The sequence below is a fragment of the Elgaria multicarinata genome, chromosome 2 (assembly GCF_023053635.1).
Source record: "Elgaria multicarinata webbii isolate HBS135686 ecotype San Diego chromosome 2, rElgMul1.1.pri, whole genome shotgun sequence".
Classification (NCBI taxonomy): Eukaryota; Metazoa; Chordata; class Lepidosauria; order Squamata; family Anguidae; genus Elgaria; species Elgaria multicarinata.
In genome coordinates this window covers 148,557,964-148,577,890 of record NC_086172.1, presented here as the reverse complement: position 1 = coordinate 148,577,890, position 19,927 = coordinate 148,557,964, and the positions used below count along the sequence as shown (strand labels likewise).

Genomic DNA, 19,927 nt, shown 5'->3' with positions numbered 1-19,927 from the left:
GCTGCCGGCCGCTGAGCCAATAGGAGGCGAGCTCTGCCCCTTCCGCTGAGCGCGTGCAAGGTCACTCTGGGCGCTAAGATGGCGGCGGCTAGAGTCGCGCGCGAGGAGGATGCCTTCCGCCGCCTCTTTCGCTTCTACCGGCGCTGGGAGGGCTCAGCCCCTACTGAGGTGATTGACTTCTCGAAGCCAGCGGCGAGACAGGTAACCCTGGACGGTCTTGTTTCCGAGCTTTCTTCGCGCTGGGCCTCCGGCAACCGGTATCCATGGTAACCGCTGCTTGGAGATGGCAGCCACACTTCACGAAGTCGTCACGTTTTACGTGTTCCCCTCTGGAGGGATCTTCCGCATCGCCACATGGCCGTCGACATCTGCCTTCTAGCATAGAGATGGGAAGGCTCCTATAGGAAGACCCAGGGCTGATTTAGCGCCCAGTCTTATGCATATTTAAACTGAAAACAGTCCTACACCTCCCAGCATTCCCAAGCCAGGGTAGGATTGTGTCCGTAAGGGTGCAATCCTATGCATGTTTAGACTGGAAAAAAAGGTCGGCCTTAAGGAATGTTGATTTCTGTAGCCTAAAACCATATAACTACCGTAGATTGCAGCAGCTTTCCACGCAATCCTGGCCAGCTCACATATGCTTTGAAGCATCCTTCTCTCTTGTGTATCTCTTGATGCCAGACTTGAGGTTTCGCAGAATATTGCAGCACCTAATGAAGTGGAGGAAGGGCAAAGTGACAAATTTTGATGTTTCATGATTCAGACATTACATTGTTCACATGCATAGACCATTCGTGTAAGTACTTCTTTATAGGGATTGCACCTACTGATATTATGTGGAGTGAGGTGGTAGGATTCTGGATTATACTACAGGTTGCAGGTGTGGGGGTATCTTTTAAAAAAAACTATCATTCATATTTTGAAAGGGGAATCCTCTCTGCATTCAGTAAACTAACATCAGTTCAGAGAAGGTCCTCTTTATCTTTTCTTTTTTTAACCAAGGGAAGTATTCAAAAAGATGATGCCCCCTCCTGAAGTCTGAAATTGTACCATCCAGAACATATAAAGCAGCCTTAGACCATTGGTCCATTTAGATATTGTATTATCTGCAAACCTCTAAGGTTTACAGGCAGAGTTCCTTCTCAGACCAGCTATTATGAGATACAAATCAGAGGTGCAGAACCTTAGACCTGTAAGCCAAAACTGGCCTATCTAGGTTCCCCAGATGGCCACACCCTTCTGCTGACCTTGCCCCCTTCCCCCCCAACAACCAATCATTGGTAGTTTCTGGCTTTTGCACAGTTCCTTCCCCCCCCCCCAATCTATTTTAAAAGGTTGGAATGCCTCTTAAGGCTTAGTTACCGGCAGTACAGAGCTTTTAGCTAAAATATGCATGTATTTTTGGCCTCACCCACCACAAGAACTTCTCTGAAATGGAATTCAACCCTTGGCCTGAAAAGCTTCTGCGCTTCTGTTTTAAATAGAGATGGATGTGGCTGAACCTGGAATGTTGTGTCTATGAAGTATATGTTGTATCTCTGAGCTGCAGCCTCTCCTTGGAAAAGCTCTAAATCATTGGTTAGTAATGGGCTCTTGGGATTGTTATTCATGACAGAGCCGAAGGAGAGCAATAAATTACATCCTTGTGAACAGTTACATAGTGCTACTTATGAAGATGGTTTACAAAGGTTCATGCCGAAGCACCTAGTGAGACTTCAAGATGTCTTTTTTACTGGCCAATATATATAAAGACCCCATGAGTGTCAATGAACAACTTTGGAGGCCATTTTGATCTGCATTTTAATTCTTTCCATTGGAGAGGAGTGGTCCCAATCTCATGAGCCATTTTGTCTCCCTCCACAACAACAATTTATTTACCAATAATATGTGGAAGAAATCTGTGTAGCTTCCAGTTAGGATGCTATGAAACATAGTGGCATATTATGAGAGCCAATTACTGGTTCCACATGCACATGTTATGGCTTTGGAATTTTGGTCTTTATCTGTTACTGGAGTCATTTTCCTCATGTTGTGAAGTCTTTGTCCACATTAGCGCTCTAGTCTGCTGTTCCATCTCTCATAGCTGGACTGAGAGAGAACTGAGGTATTTTCATGAGATGGCTGAAACTTGGTTAAAGCTTACTGGCAAGCAGGCTGATGATGCATAGCATGATTATTCTACTGCCGTAATGCCACATACAGAAAGTCACATTCACATGTCATTTTTTTTCAGTTAGCCATCAAGGAGTATGATCCTTTTGGGGCTCGGTGGGGATTTTTTGCTGCAGCCTTTATGTATTTTATCAGTGGAAGATCAGTGTGAAGGGAGGGGCATTTTAACCCTTTCCCTTTATGCTGTTTTTTCTCTGAAAATCTTTCCCCCCTCAGCTGCATTTACCTCCATAGAAGAAAAAATACAGATATTCTTGAGTCCTAAAAAGGGATTGTGGATATATCTATAATATGTCATCTGCCTTTCGTTGTTAAATCTAAAAGAGTAAAATTTGAGATAACCAGTCTCTGTTAAGTGAATTTGAGAATAAACTCTAGGGTTGCAGTACTATGTATGTTTATTTGGAAGTAGGTCCAATTGAAGTTACATATGCATAAACATGAATAGGACTGAGCTGTGTTGTTTTTTACTTCCATAGTGATAATTCAGCATTAAATCAAATTTTATTATTGCTGGAAGAATTTCTGCATCCATAGTTTCTTGTCTTTCTGTGTGCACGGAAGCCTTCCGTCTCACATGAAACAGGGCAATTAAGTCAAAGCCTCAAAAAAGAAGTTACAGAGGGAATATAAGAAGAATATAGAGTCCCACGTACTTTGGGGGGGAAATAGCATGGAAGGTTTACTCTGTTTATAGGGTACTTTCATGCTTAATGAAAATAACATGCAACTAATTAAAAACAACCATAACCGTATTTGAATAACCACAACTTGTCTTTGGAACTCCCTGTCTCCCTTATCTTGTTGCTGATGGTGTCATTATAACAGATTTAGTTATAAAAATCTATGTAGTTATCCATAGGGATTGTTCTCTACTAGAACCCCAATTGTTAAACTTGTTCTTGAAAATATTTTAGATTGGGTCCTTTGTCTCTCAGAATTTTAAATTCATACCTGCAATAGATAATACAAAAAAGGGGGCAGGGGAATGCATAGACCATTGTCCTAATCATGCAACACAGTTTTGTATTTAATAAGAACTCCTTGTGCTATTAATGGACATATAAAGTCTGGAATGAGAGTTTTGTATCGTGACCCATTAAATTGTTTGGTATATCTCTGATATCATCGTCTGTCTGTGGCAGATGTACTGATATTTGTCATTCCCTGCATGCTTGACCAACACTGATGACAAATCATGGAAGTTCAATATATCCTTCTGGGGAAACTATGTAGGAGCACAACCTATAGAAAATACTTCCCATATGAGAGTGTTGTATTGAAACCTACTAAGAGTGTTGTGTTGAAACCTACTAAGAGTGCTCTGCAGTGTGTGCTCACACTTTCTTACCATTGAAAATAGTCTTTGCATTAGCAGGCATGTTCCAGAAAAGAAGATTCGGTCTTGCCTACTGCTTTTTACCCACCTGATCCCATTATCTTCTGTCTGTTGTAGGAAATTAAGTACTGAAGAGAAAATTAACAATACAGGTGACATTTTCAGGGTGACAGGATTAACACTGTCTTTAGTAACAAAAGATCCCTTTTTATTTCATTAAGAATAACATATTAAAAGTGACTACTAGGTATTAACAATTTCTGACTAGCACCACTGCTTAGACAGGTTTACTGGTCCTCCGTTAATACTGTAATGAGTGCAGTATAATTAGAGCCCTCCTAAGGAGAATTTCTGTCACAGAAAGAAGCTCTTCAGACCTTAAGATTACATAATTATGATTACACTCTTATTTCTCAAGCATCGTTTGTAATTTCAATTAAAATCGCATATCCACTAGAGTTAGAAATTAATGCATTATTCCATTTTGAAATTGGGATTCTAGTCTGTCACAGACTATAAAATGTTGTGGCTTTCTAGCTCTAGCAGTTCCTGTGTTAATAGCCATTACCATACATAATGTCAGGATTATGGTGCAGGAAGAAAGCGAGCTATTTGTCAGAACATTGTGATTTCAGGTTTCAGTATCTCACAACCTACTGAATCAAGAAATAAAATGTGGCACAAAAACCTTCACAGGTCCAAAGAAGCAATTACTGTTTTATTGTCTGATATCTGACAGTTCTCCTATGATGAAAACAAATGCTACCATTGCCTTTGAAAAGCTGAAATTCTGTATACATCACATGCCACTAACTCAGATGTTTTACAAGCTGGGAGACATGTGGTAGGTTCAGGAATCTGTGTGATATATATGCATCAGTCAACAAGTCTGATAAATGTTGGGCATGTATGAATGTAACTTTGATTTCCTGGATGCTTTTTATTATTATTATTATTTATTTATTTATTTATATAGCACCATCAATGTACATGGTGCTGTACAGAGTAAAACAGTAAATAGCAAGACCCTGCCGCATAGACTTACATTCTAATAAAATCATAATAAAACAATAAGGAGGGGAAGAGAATGCAAACAGGCACAGGGTAGGGTAAACAGGCACTAACAGTATAAAGTCAGAGCAAAATCAAGTTTTAAAAGCTTTAGGAAAAAGAAAAGTTTTTAGCTGAGCTTTAAAAGCTGCGGTTGAACTTGTAGTTCTCAAATGTTCTGGAAGAGCGTTCCAGGCATAAGGGGCAGCAGAAGAAAATGGACGAAGCCGAGCAAGGGAAGTAGAGACCCTTGGGCAGGCGAGAAACATGGCATCAGAGGAGCAAAGAGCACGAGCGGGGCAATAGTGTGAGATGAGAGAGGAGAGATAGGAAGGAGCTAGACCAGTGGTTCTCAACCTTCCTAATGCCGCGACCCTTTAATACAGTTCCTCATGTTGTGGTGACCCCCAACCATAAAATTATTTTCATTCTTCTCTACACAATCCATTGTCATGGGATGGTTTGCTAATGAAAATAATACATAACAATAGCTTTAATAATACAAAAGATGATACATGACATAGTTCAGTCAATACATTTTCCTAAGACCATCGGAAATATGTGTTTTCCGATGGTCTTAGGCGACCCCTGTGAAAGGGTCATTCGACCCTCAAAGGGGTCCTGACCCACAGGTTGAGAACTGCTGAGCTAGACAGTGAAGAGCTAGACACTTTTTATATCAATCCTGCTTGTTTCAGTGGAATATACTCTACGCCGCCCTGAGAATCTGTATGCCGCCCTAAGATCTTATTGATATAGGGTGGGATATAAATGTTTTAAATAAATAAATACTCACAATTGGCTTTTGGTCAATTGCACCAAATAACTTTACTTTGATCACACAGTGAGTCCACAGCTAAATAGGGATTTAAATTGACCCATATCCAAATGTAACACAATCCACTCAACTATACTGGTTCTTAAAAGTTTTTATCTAATAATATAATGTTGCTATGTCCACAAATTTATCTGCAAGGATATTAAAATTGTGGTGTTCAGGGGTGGGTGGTTCACAAATGTGCTTACCAGTGGTGCATATGTTCTGGCAAGATCCCCCACTGTTCTTTCAATAGCTTGGATTCAGATACGTCTTTTGCAAGTAGAACAGCAGTTCTGCAAGGCATCCCCACCAATTTCTCTGAATTTCCTGTCTTGCTGCAGCCCCCTGGGTCCCAATAGATGAATACAAAGTGTCTCTTTTGGCAGGATGCAGGGGACTATAGTGTGGGGAGGCAAGAAAACCCTGTTGTGCAAGTGAGGTTCCATTCATCTATATCTGGATGCAACCCCAAATGCTGAATTTGGAAATGCTCACAAAGCAGGAAAACGCTTTCTAAGCCTAGAGATGGAAGGGTGGGGGGTGGGGAATGGAAAAATTTGGGGGAAACCAAAGAGATTCCTTACAGTTCAAGCGTTCCTTACATTTCAGGAGCTTGTAGCTCCATTTGTTACTCCAAAAATTGAAAAAGTAAATTCAATTTGTAATAATTGTTTGAATTCACTGTACTTTCAATCTGTAAAAAGTGTAAATATTGCATTTTTTTCCATTTTTCTGAAATTTTCAAAAAATTTCCTAAAAAAATGGGGCAAACTGTTTTTTTCCATGGCTTCAAAATTTCTGGAAATTTTACTTCTCTGTGAAAGCCTGTCTGAACTGCTTAGCACAAGCCCTGGGAGGTTTTCCTGCTCTTCCCTTGGGAGAAGGGCTGAGAATCTTCCTGATCTCATTCTTGGCAACACAATAGACAAGTCCCTCTCCCTCAACTCTGACCTGGGGAAGAAAATGGGGTCTTACTACTACAGCCTTGAGCTGAGCCTTGAGGGAACTTTTTCCACACTGAAGCTCAGTATGACATTATATCAAGAGCCAGCACTTCCTTCTCAAGGGAAGTGAGAGGGTTAGTGGTAAGCATGAATTCTACCAGGCTGTGAAATTCCACCAAAATCTGTGAATCACTGTTCAGGTGTCTGATATTCAATTTTTCTCTGCCAGGTGATCACTTCTCCTCTGAGTTTTTCCTCAGTAAGTGATCAAGATGCTTACAGAGCAGGACTGCGTCCAGTTAGCCAATGGAAAGCCTATAGCCTGGATACCTATCCAGGTAAGTGTATTCGGATATCAAGCAAGTAAAAATAAACCCTTTGATGGAGTGTCTGGCCAGATCTATATCAAGCAGGATATAACACTATGAAAGCAATTTGAAAACATTCTGTGGTATGTGTCATGGGCCCCAACAATTGTCAGTGCACTTCAATACTGTTATAAAGCAGTAGTGTAGATCCTGTCTCTCTCTCTCTCAAAATATATATGATGCAGGTTTTGTTGGGAGAACAGCTGATAACAACTTTGTGAACTATTTCTGAAAGACATGGGTTGTTTACTTATAAGCCCTGTGTTCCTGCTGTATCTGCTGTATTCCCTTCAGTCTTCGCAGTTTAAAATTATGGGTAGGGCCCCTCACTATGCTTTCCCCTTTGTCCATCTCCATTTTTGTCCAGGGTTTATATTTATCCCAGATCCCTTCCTTCCGGGCTGCCAGCGTCATTGGGTGAAGCAATGTCTGAAGCAGTACACCCAGAAACCCAATGTGTGCAATTTGGATATGCACATGTCTTCCAAGGAGACCATTGATCTGTGGGAGAAGAGTCAGCATCAGCTGCGGTAAGTGCTGGCTCTGAATAACAAATTTGATAAAGGCAAAGGAGTGCAACTAGTCTTGTGGCATGATCAGGAACCTACAAATTTTGACTCATATTCAGACCCAAGCAAAAATGTGTGGCTGCCATGATCTGCGCCTTTCCAAAGAGCAGAAGGGGGTGTTATCCCTGAACTGGTGCTTTTCTTCTGAGGCACTTGGAGTGCAGTTGCAAAACAAGTACAGAGTTTCTCCCAACCTTGGACAGAGGGGCAAGGAATGTCTCTTCCACTGCCCTGGGTTTCCAAGGAACTCAGAGTACTTCTAAAATGCAGTGAAACTGCAGGGACAGTTCCAACTTCTTCCCAGCTCCATGATTATGAGCTCTCCAAAGAACACAAAACTATTGTGAATAATAAAATGTTTGTATATTCTAGATCTTAAGTTTACACATCAGGTCACTATATATCTTGTGTCTAAAACTATCCTTTCATGAGCTGGGATCCAAAGAGCCACACTCAGTTCTGCATGCACTCCTTCATATTTCAGCATCTCTTCCCTTCCCCTGCACTATCTCTGAGGTTCAGTGGATCCTCTGAAGCACCACACAGTACAGCGCAGGAGGCATGATAAACCAGCAGCCCTGCATGTGTGCACGCACATTTCTGTCTCTGTGTTATGGGGCTTTTGGGTCTTGGCCACTAAATTAAAGTGGCAGAATCTCTGTTTACAGGAATCCCAGTAAAAATATCACAGGTTTAGAGGAATTCAGTAAAAATATCACATGTTTCCAGTACATCTTCTGCTCTAGCAAAGTATTTCCTTTAACAGTTTTTATTGTTTTAGGCTGTATTTTAATGTTGTATTTGTTTAGTGAGCCACCCAAAGAACTTGAGTTATGGTGTGATATATAAATACAGTAAATAAATAAAATAAATGTGTCTATGGATAGGTATATCTGCTAGTTGAACAAAAATACGCTCAACATTTCTTTCAACAGCCCTGTTAGTGTGTCAGAAGGAAACCATGCGTGATTGTGGAAGATATACATAGTAAATTCAACAGACAGTTGTGTCTTGATTGATAACTATTCTGCTCTGCTTTTGTGCAGTGAAAGATCCTATAGTTGCAAAGAATAATAATAATTATAATACTTTCTTACCTGCCTCTCTCTTTGGATCAAGGTGGGAAACAACATTAGTACAACAATGCAATATAAATCAAATACATAAAATTAATTAAAAGAGTATATAAAACCAATACAATATTAAAATAACCATCAGGACATATTAAAATTCTTACGTTGAAAGTTCATCTGGGTAGGCCTGCTGGAAGAGACTAGTCTTTATAGCTGTCTTAAACTCGGAGAGAGTATTAAGTTGATGAATCTCTTCCGGCAGGCCATTCCACAGTCTGGGGGTGACAGAAGAAAAGGTTGTCTGGATAACAGTTGTCAGCCTAGTTTTGGCTGACGGGAGTAAGTTCTCCCCAGAGTTCCTGAGTATGGGGGGCATATTGTACGGGAGAAGGTGATCCCACAGGTAACCTGGACCCAAACCATATAGGGCTTTAAAGGTAATGACCAACACTTTGTACTTTGCCTGGAAACTAATTGGCAGCCAGTGGAGTGATTTTAAAGTTTGTGCAATATGGTCACCCCTAGATGTACCAGTGACCAACCTGACTGCCATATTTTGAACTAATTGAAGTTCCCGAACTAGGTACAATGGTAACACCATGTACAGTGCGCTGCAGAAGTCGAGCCTCGAGGTTACCAGTGTGTGCACTACCGTCTTTAGGTTTTCCAACCCTAGGTAATACTTCTAATTCTGACAACAGACATAGAATGGGTCCTTTCTCTCTAAGAATTTGGAATTTGGACATAGTAATTTATTAAATCTAAGCAGGAAGGATTATAAATTAGTTGTCTTATGGATTTTTAATTTTTTCTTTAGGATCATAGGAAGCTGTCTTATACTGAGTCATACGATTGGCCATCTAGCCCACTATTGTCAACACTGACTGGCAGCAGCTCTCGAGGGTTTCAGGCAGGATTCTTTCCTTGCCCTACCAAGAGAAGCTGGAGATTGAACCTGGCACATTCTGCTTGCAGAGCAGAGACTCTACTGCATTGAGCCATGGCCCCTCCCCATAAATATCATTATCCTGAACATCATTATCTCCTCCGAGACCTGGTTACTGACAGCTTTTACGCAAAAGACTGGACTCCTTACAGAGTCTCCCCACCACTACCAGCTCACTGTACATCTCCCTCTGGAAACGCTCCCTCATTCACTTCCGTCTCGATCTCAGAGTGTCGCTTCTCCAGCAGCTTGGACACAACCCCTCCCCCCTTTCTAGTTAATCCATCTTCTGTAGATGTTAGAGTGCATTGTACCACAGGTGAAAGGGCTACCCTCTTATCTTCTCTGTCTGCCAGATTTTATGTGAAGACTTCTATGTTACTTGTAGAGATTGCTACTATTTTGAAGCAATGATTCTCTTTCCTGCCCCTTTTGCACAGGCCCCTTCCTTTTCCTTTTGTAAATGGGAACAGAGGCTTTATTTGTGTGTAATTTTTATGGTAGGAGTTGACATGAAGGAACAGGATAATCATGCAAGCAGTTAAAAGAGTGGGCCTAGCCAAGAAAGTGAAAGGTCACCTCGCCATTTCCTTCCTGAATTGCTTCGACCTCCTCTGAGGATTTTATCCATGTATTCTATAGGCAATGGGGGAGCTGCACTGTTCAAGCAGTTCTGGAGATCCAGCTTTTGCAGCATGACAATGAATTAACCTAATTTGTTGTTGTTTGACCTGAGTTTTAACATTATAGTTGGGCATCCAGTCAAGCAGAGAGTCCAAAGGATTAAATGAGGCAGAGTAATGTAATTAAAATTTGTCTTGTCATTATCTATACATTGAGCCAGTTATTTATAAAGGCTGCTAGTTCTGTTTGACCCTGCAATGAAATTTAAAAGCTGAAGTTCTACCTCTATAAAACTTTCTTACAGCATTGGGACGTGATAGTGGTAAAGCATTGCAACAATGACTCAGCCTAGCCAATAAAGTGAAACGCTGTCTCCCCGTTTCCATCCTCAGTTGGCTTTTACCTCAGCTTCTTCCTCTGAGGATTTTATCCATGTATTCTACAGCCAGTTGGGGAGCTGCACTGTTCAAGCAGTTCTAGAAATCCTGTTTGTGCAGCATAACAATGAATTAATTTAATTTGGGATGTGATCGTGGTAAAACATTGCAACAATGGCTGCCATTGTCCTTGGAAGTCTTAAGTGGCAAAGTCAGGATGTTTGCTCTCCATTCTAGTTGTCTCAGTAGAAGTATATTTGTTGACCAAACCTAGACTCTTTGATTTTTCATATTCCATCTAGAGTAAAAGTTGACCAGAGAAAGCAGGTGAACTACAGCTTTCAATGGTGTGAGAGTAGTGCGCTGGTTACTTTTTCAGCTTGGTATGCTTTCCTCAGCAGCATCCATTGTAGCCACATAGGACAGAATTTAATGTGCAGCTGGTTCCCATTCAGATTGAAGCAATATTGATAGCTGGGAGAAATGTCGGCAGTTTCATTAAGCACTTGACTGAGAGTGTGCAGGAATTAAAGTGCTGCAGGAAACTTCTTTCAGAGGAGAAAGCAAGCTGTCGAGTCCAGAGTTACAAAGGGGTATTACTGGACTTAAAGATGATGTGTGATTAGGATCTGGACACAACGGGTAAATGTAGTCTTTTAGGTTAATTGCTAAGAATGAAAACCCCAATTGGATTGTTGCATTCCACCCACCCACCCCCCGGCTGAACTGCAGTAGAGACATACTTCAAAGAGAGAGTAGCATATTTGGGGAGTAATATGGCCAGACATCCTTTTCTCTGGTAAGAGTTATTGGCTGTTTTTCTTGGCATGTGAGCTGCAAGCACATCACACTAACAAATGTTTCTCTTGCAGGGGGGAAAGTGTATTTTAGGTAATTTATTGAAAAGTGATGCCAGTCAGAGCTGAATGTAGGTTCAAGAAAGGTAGAGGGATCCTTCTGCAATTTCACAGGCTCCCAGATGACCTGTTAAATGTGTCCTGGTGTTCTCATCAGAGATTTTAAATGTCAGCTAATTGATTGCTGTGGAATTTTTTAAAAACTTTAGTATTCATCAGAGGCATGATTGGGGGAGAGCTGAAGGGTTCCTTGTGCCTTTTCTATACATGGATCTTGGCCACTACTTTACTGCTTTGGAGTGCCTGCGGTTCTCAAAACTTTGCAGATACAATTCAATTCTGCTTTGCAGTGTTTCCTGCCATCATAAGGGCACCTTGCAAAGATGTGCCTGTATACTTCAACCAGGCCTGCAAATGCCCTGCTTTTCCTCCTACTACTCACTCAGCTCTGCCACTGCCCTTCAGTCCTGACCTGCAGCCCTCTCTGCTGCTTTTGTTCTCAACAATGTGGAACAGTACATTCTATAGCATTTGTTTGTGAAATTAAATTAAGACCTTTCAAGGAACAGCTTAGTAAAAAAATATGCCAAGAACTGGTCAACTACAGTGCAGACGTGTTTACTCTAGGCACTAACAAAACTATTTCTAATTTACAAATGCCAAATTCTGTGAAGAATCTCTGGCTGTTTCTAGGTGGGTGGATCCTATTGCTACCCAGCCATTGTTCTACTGTTGTAAGGTACAAGTGGAATTGCATTTGACTTCCTACACTATTGGGAGTATTACACTTTTTTATATGTACATCTTGCTATGTTCCATCCACAGCAGTGGAAGTGACATAGTTGCTGTGGGTGAGGAAGAGCCATTTGAACTTCAGTACATATTCACTGTAATGGTTGTAGGTATCATTTTATCACCATGCTTTTTATTTATTTTAATTACCACTAAACATTATTATTATTACTATTATTATTATCATCTTACTTGTGTTTGTATGTGTGTGTGAAATAGCAGTTATGTATTCTGTACTTAAAGGCAGGAAGGAGGCCCACCTGTCCAGATCAAATGACATTGAGAACTGTGCCTGATTTAACTTGCTTTCCTACCCATTCCTTTTGTTGTGGCTGTTTTGTATCATATCTATTAGATTGTTAAGCCCACAAGCAGTCACTGCCTTATCTTTTAATCTCCATACAGCACTTAGAAAATTTTTGGTACTTTATAATTTTTTTATTTTTAAAAAACATTTTTATAGCACCACCTCACCATTTCTGGTATCGTGACACTTTACAATCACATACAAAACAATTCCATTAAAAACCCTCAACCCACATTAAGACAACCCACATTATATGTAGTAGTAGTAAAAATAATAACCTATTTTATTTATTGTTGTTGTTGTTGTTAAGATGATGATATAAGAAGTTGCAGGTATCAGTAAACTGGGAGAAAAATGTTAATTCCTTGTATTGCATCACTTATATATTGCCACATGCTATCCTGTTAGGATTTCTAATAGCTAATCTGCCATTCTGCAAGAAAACAACATAATGTGTATCAGTTACTTCAGATTCATAGACATTCCAAGATAGAGCTAAAGTTCCTCTAATAACAGCAGCTCTGCTTTTTATAGAATGTTTCAGGGCACCACGATTAACTACTGTTTTGAGCCTGGTATAGAAATTGATAATTTCCCAAGTCTTGGAAATGTTAGTCTGATTCATTTTTTCTTCCCCCTTACATAATTCCATCCTAGTTTTCCTAAATATTTTCTGTGAATCACTTTAAATGTTAATGTTTCTCTTAAATTGATCTTTCTTCATCTCAGCACAATTTTTTCTCTCTCTACGTTTTCATCTTTGAATCTGTTGTAAAATACACAGCGCAGATAAGATTTAACTGGCATTTGTAACAATAATTATAAGAACCAATTTTTTGGAGCAAGACCTGAAGCTATTTGTACCAGGAACTTTGCTTTCTGTAGGAAACGCTTGCAGACAGTCTGTCATAAATGAAATTGTTTTTGTTACTGTCATTTATATCTTTCTAGAAACAAAAGTTCCAGCAAACGGGAGCAAAAAAATTTACTGGAGAAGCTACGTTGGGTGACTTTGGGTTACCATTATAACTGGAATACAAAGGTATTCAAGGGCGATAAAACCTCTTGGCACTGTGTAACAGTAAGATAATATGATAGCAAATATTTGCTGATCTTATTTTTGCCATAAAGCCACAGTGCAGATTTCCCGCTACAGACACCATGGATTCCTAAATGTTTTTGAAGCCTAAACATGCTAATCAGATTGCAGACCTGAAGTAGAGTGAGGAAGCATTGTCTATCAGCATGCTGCAGACATGCTTAACCAAATGAGCCTGGAGCCTTATCTGCTTATTCTCTGGCCCTAATAAGAAAGCCATCTATTCCCAGTCTTCTTCTCAGAAACATCCAGTGAAACAGATTTAGGACTCTAGCTCAGGAAAGCTTGAGTTTAGGTATTTTGGGAAAATATTCCAGACACTGGTAACATAATGAAGAGCGTTCCTGTGATTATGTAAGCTCTTTGTGAAAATTATTCATTATCTTATGTGAAATATTGAGTGTCTTAGTTCTGTTCTTGTGTCATGCTGCATAACCACTATTTCAACAACTAGCACCCAATGTCCTTGTTGGCAATTGCACAAGAAAGAAGGCGATTCAGGCTTAAAAGCCCATATTTTTCATATGAATGTTACACTTGGATTTGCAATCAGAGAAGTTTACTCTCTTTTTTCCTAGCTTTGGAGATTAGATCCTGGTCTCCAGGCTTTCAGGCCGGTATTGTTCTGAAATTCACTTTAGGTGATCACAGGATGTATTTATGCACTCGCTGTATTAATCTAGAATTTTATTTCCAAATTTCTTTGCATTTTCCCTTCACTAGAAATATTCAGCTGATCACTACACCCACTTCCCATCTGACCTGGCTTTCCTCTCGGAACAAGTGGCCAAAGCTTGTGGGTTTCCAGCCTTCCAAGCAGAAGCAGGGATCCTGAACTACTATCACTTTGATTCAACTCTAGGAATTCATGTGGATGAGGCTGAGTTGGACCATTCCCGACCCCTATTATCGTTCAGGTAAGCTATGCAAAGGGTATTGTAGAAGGTGAGGTAAACCTGTATATTCCAGCTAATACATCTTGGTTAAAGTTACAAGTTACCAGAATTCTTGTGACAAATGCAAACTTTCATCTCATGGGTGGGGTGGGGAGAGAATTTTTCAGAATGCTTCAGATCAAGATTACAGACAGTAGCAGACTAGGGCCCAGATTAGCAGGAAGGGCTGGCTTGCTGAAGTATGTGAAAGCAAAAAATAATGACCGTTTAATTTTATTTATATCCTACCCTTTCTCCAGGGAGCTGAACGGAATATTTTTACCCTCAGCGGTTGTAGGAGGTAGGTTAGGCTGATAGCTAGTGCACTCCATCAACTACACCGTATTGTTTTCGATTGCCCAAATGGAGACAGGGTGGAAATAGGCCATGAGCAAATGATAAAACATGATAGCCTGTCAAAGAGGCCTAAGGATCACAGTTGAAAATGCATGTGTCAGAGACATCTGGTGAGGAACACCATGTATAGGTGTTTCTATGCTAATACTAAAAACTTCTGAGCCAAAGTGGGAGAGAACATAAAAAGAGCCATGCTAGATCAGACCCAGGGTCCATCTAGCCCAGCATTCTGTTCACACAGTGGCCAACCAGCTGTCGACCAGGGACCCACAAGCAGGACATGGTGCAACAGCACATTCCCACCCACGTTCCCCAAGAACTGGTGCTGAAGTTCCTGTTTTTAAAGGAAAACTTACATGTAGTGGACATAGCAGAAACTGGGTGGAACAAAGAGAACCAGTGGGATATGGTCAGCCCTGGAGATAAACTCTATAGGAAGGACAGGGAAGGGTGTACTGGAAGTTACGTTGCTCTGTACACCAAAGAGGGCATAATGTCAGGCAAATTAGAAACCTTAAGGGGGACAGAATCACTGTGGGTATTTGCTTTTTTAGGGTTGAATAACATAAGGGTTGGGAAGTGTTTTCATTGCCAAAATAGCTATATAAATGATTCTGTCATTAAAAACAACCTCTATGGCACAGGCCTGGTGGTTTCATCTGACTTACTAAGAAGAGTAGAATTGGTAAAGTCTTCCCATATTTGTATAGAGCTAAAATTTTACTAACTGTCTTCTCTCTTTTCCTCTCTCTCTTTTTTAAGCTTTGGACAGTCATCCATATTTTTGTTAGGGGGACGGAAACGAGATGAAACCCCCGTGGCCATGTTCATGCATAGTGGGGACATAATGATCATGTCTGGCTTCAGCCGCCTACTTTACCACGCAGTCCCCAGGGTTCTGCCCAATCTTGAGGGGAAGCCTTTGCCTTCTTGTATGGAGCTGCCTCTCCCTGCTGACCTTCCTGCAGACTCTGTTATTGAGCCCTGCTCCCAAGAGGACTGGCAAGTCTGTGCCAGATATTTGCAAACATCCCGTATTAACATGACTGTAAGGCAAGTGCTGGCTGAAGGACAGAGCTTCCCGACTGAAATCAGGACAGAGAGAGAACTGGATGCTTTCGCCATAGACACTTATCATGAGGAACGTAGTGAAATAAAAAAGCACAAGCCTAGTACCAACTGCTGAGACTTGTACACCTCCACTTCCTTCGACATGGACTATCTTAGTGCAGGAAGTCTATTTTCCAGCCATATGGAACATCAGCAGATATCAAAAGGGACATGTGGCTGAAAAAATGCTGATCATTCTGAAATTGGGTAACTGAAACAAACTGTGTGAACCACAGCCAAGGTATATGGCTCAGGCCAAGGAACTCTGTTATTTCCACCGCTACGGTTGTTTCATCAAGGCCACACAGCAAATCTGTCACTCTGATGCTCTGGTTAATAGTGACTGAATATGGAATACTTCTGGCCTGTAGCTGTCTTGCTCACTATGAGGCATCTGAAGGAGAGGCACTGGCTAAAGGAGCAGCTGTTACAGATTTTTTTTAACCTGGAGCGCAGTCTGAAGGCACACGATGCATCAACCTGGCTGAACCTAAGTCTCCGTCTGGTCAGTGTTTGCATAGGAGACCACCAGGGGACTGCAAAGGAAACATTACTAATAAATAATGCACCAGTTTTTAGTTCAGGTTTAAACAAATGAGCTTCCATGGGTACCTTGCTCGCAGCACCTTAATGTTTATCCCATTCTTAAGTCACTGACTTCCCCTGAATACTGCTCTCCTGGAGCCCTGCTGTGTCGTCCAGAGTCTTGTTTATATGTCTTGCAATACGTTTATTATCTTTTGGCTGATATTGAGGGTTCATTTTGTGAGTGGGATGGGGTCTTTTATTTAAAACATCTTCCCTTCTTGGAGCAAAATAATTAGGGATTGTCTAGTGATTTTTCTATTCAAGATGTCCTTTTCTTCCCCTTGTCTCTGAATACTAAAACCTCCCTATTCCATCAGCAGCAGACCATTTGGTTGCTTGCATAATGCAATCTTTGCAGCCTGCCTCCTTTAGGAGCAGACTGAAGAGAATGACTTTACAAACAGGAACAATGAAGTTGTAGATGAAGCACCCAAAAAGAAAATTAATCAGCGACTATCTCTATTGCCCAAAAGGTAAATATATTGAAACAAATAAGGACAACATAGTCTTCTTTGCCCATCTGTTTTAGGATCCCGACTTCCCTATCTGGTTTTTAATGCAATTTTAATTGCTAGAGAGCAGCGCTCTGTCCCAGAGGTGTTTTTTCGCACTTTTCCCATGAATAAGCTTACTCTGTTTTAAATTAAAGATCCCTATCTGTCTTGGAAAGCTGTTTTTTCCTCCTCCCAATCCTCCAGCTTAGGTTTGTTTTTTGTTTTTTCTGTATTCATGCTGCCTTGAGCAACTCTTCTCACCTTTTCCTTCAGGCTGTGTTTAACTCTGCTGTTCCCAACAGAATAGGAACTACCTGCTTACCTTTACGAGGCTGAAACAGGAGAAGGCTCTGCCAAGGTCTTCAATATCTTTGTGGTGTTCATGGTGTGGCTTTGGTAGTGTCTGCTCCCCCCCCTCTCTCTGGGGACTTGCTATTCTGTGGTGCAGTAGGATTTTCACAAGAATTGCTGCCTATTTCCAAAGATTAGGCTTCTATCTCATGAACAGTTTGATCAGTAAAGGCCATTCCACACAGTTTTTCAATGTTTTGAGATCAAGGACCAGCCCATGTTTGCCACTGCATGCAACTGGAACTTCAGCCTTTCTAATATGCTTATTGCATTCACATTTGACATTCCTAGATGAACACTTAAGCTGAAATCCTACTCATATTTATTAGGGAGTAAGCACCATTGAACATTTTTTTATTACTTTTCTGTACCAACCAATATCCAAAGCATCCAGGTAGTTTACAACAATTAAAACTAAAATGCGGCGTAAGATACAATAGAAATGCAATGGGCACAATGGACCACTGGTGTTATTATTATTATTATTATTATTTATTTATATAGCACCATCAGTGTACATGTCTGTGTATGTCTATGTTATGGTATATTCAGGGGCAGTGAGTGTGACAAAGAAACAACGTCTTGCTGCTTCTATTGAATCCTCTATCTACCACCCAGTGGAACTTTTCAGCAGCATCCATGGCCTATTACATGCCGGCCCTAAGGACACTGTTGATCTGTCTGAAGCCCACTGTAATACATTTGCTTAACCACTTCGAGAATAAAAATCTCTTGCATCCAGCAGGACATAGAATCCAGTGTTACCGAAGGTGAATCTGGTGAGGTATGCAGAGCACAGCCTTGTCCAGTTTTCTTGGATAAGTTTTCCTGGGTACAGCTCGAGGACGTTGGCAAGGTATTTGGACAGATTCATGCAACTACTTCCCTATTAAATCTTTTCCCAGCTTGGCTTATAAATACTGGCAGGGAAGGAAGCTGTTCCTTGGGCGAGGGAGGTGATTAATGCCTCCTTGTGAGAAAAAGTGGTCCCGGGTCATCTGAAAGAGGCAGTAGTGAGACCTCTCCTGAATGACCTCACCCTGGATCTGGAAAAGCTGAACAACTTGAGGCCAGTGGCAAATGTTCCTTCCCGGGGCAAGGTTCTTGTGTGGGTGGTTGCCAACCAGCTACAGACACTCTGGGATGAGACTGGTTATCTAGATACATTTCAGTCAGGGTTCAGGCTGAGGGTTGGTATGAAAACCGCGTTGGTCGCCCTGTATGACGACCTGTGCCATAAGAAAAGCAGGTGGAGTGTGATGTTAAATTTCCTTGATCTGTTGGCAACTCTCAATACCATCGACCATGGCATCCTTCTGTGATGTTTGTCTGAGTTTGGAGTGAGAGGCACTGCATTGCTGTGGTTTCACTCTTACTTGGATGGCCAGCTTCAGAAGGTGGTAGTTGGGAAATATTGCTCAACCCCGTGGATTCTCTGGTATTGGATTCTGCAGGAGGTGGTTTTGTCCCCCATGCTATTCAACATATACATGAAACCATTGACTGCGGTTATCCAGAGTTTTGGAGTACGTTCTCAGTATGCTGAGCTCTATTTTTCCTTTTCATCTTCTTGAGGTGGGGCTATGGATGTGTTATATTGGTGGTATGGGTGAAGGCAGTCCTTCATGTAACTTGGTTCCAAACCATATAGGCTTTAAAGATCAAAACCAGTGCTTTGAATCAGTAGAGCAATTCTAACTGGATGTTGCCTGTTATTTTTTCTTTTGTACTCCAAGCCCAGAAAAATTAACTTGTGATCATTCCTATACTTACTTGGTGGATCCACTTGCTGAAATATTGCCAGATGCAGTAGGTAAAAAGGCTGTGGAGATAACAGCCCCCCTCTCCATACCCCTAACTAAAGATAATTCCCTTGATAGAATTTTCCAGAGCATGCCTGACATACATTCTTGATTATGTTATACAAAGACTTGAGTGTGTGTGTGGGAGGGGACTTTCCCCAGGGTACATAATGAGGATCTCTAACTGATACTAGATCTGACTCTCCAGTCACTTATTCTGAACTCTGGCCCTTTCTACACCTAAGGATTATCCCAGGAAAATGGAGGGATTGTCCCTGCCTGCTCCCAGGATCCCCTGTGTGTCATTTGGATGCACAGGGATGATCGGGGATGGGGGGGGGGAGAGAGAGACAGGTGTAGAAACGGCCTCTGTTACTACTCACTGATTCAATAAAGGTTTCTTTAGAAGCAGCATTGTTTGTGGCTAGCATAGCATCTGGAGATACTTCCTGAAAATAGGTACATTTTTAAACTCACTCTGATTAGCAGAATTCTGCATGTTGGGGATGCCCTATGAGGATGAAGATTAAGTCCAAAACTGTGTCAAATCTATTCTGATATAAGCAAGGTAGGAAGCCTTACCTCTGCTTTCCCTGTTCTGCATTTACTATGAAGAACTAGAACCCTTACAGAAGGACTGAACAGAGGCTTTGGCTTCCCAACTTGATCTAACCATTCATTCCTGTCTTCATTCTGTGCACAAGAAAGAGATAAGAAACTTTTTTTTTTCAGTACCAGAAAGGTCCTGTTGATTATGGTGCAGGGGGTGGGGGGAACAAAGAGTATAGTTTGCTGTGGCAAATTACAGACATAACGAGGCACAGAAGGGGCCAAGTGATGAGTATTGGAGATGGTCATTGATTTTTAAATGATGGAAGATCCAGCATAGAGGAGCAAATTTAGAAGCCAGGCTCATTCTTCATGTCATGATTCTTGTTTACATATCATCAGCA

At 41.1% G+C, this 19,927-nt stretch overlaps 1 protein-coding gene across 1 annotated transcript; it reads left to right on the top strand.

Annotated features, from left to right (window-relative positions):
- Window positions 1–24: 24 nt before the first annotated feature.
- Window positions 25–16,095, top strand: ALKBH1 (alkB homolog 1, histone H2A dioxygenase; the record flags this gene model as incomplete). Its single annotated transcript, XM_063118481.1, has 6 exons — window positions 25–201; window positions 6,555–6,663; window positions 7,061–7,223; window positions 13,190–13,280; window positions 14,061–14,254; window positions 15,392–16,095. Coding segments are annotated over 6 exons (1,158 nt in total), but the record flags the coding sequence as incomplete, so codon positions are not given.
- Window positions 16,096–19,927: the final 3,832 nt, after the last annotated feature.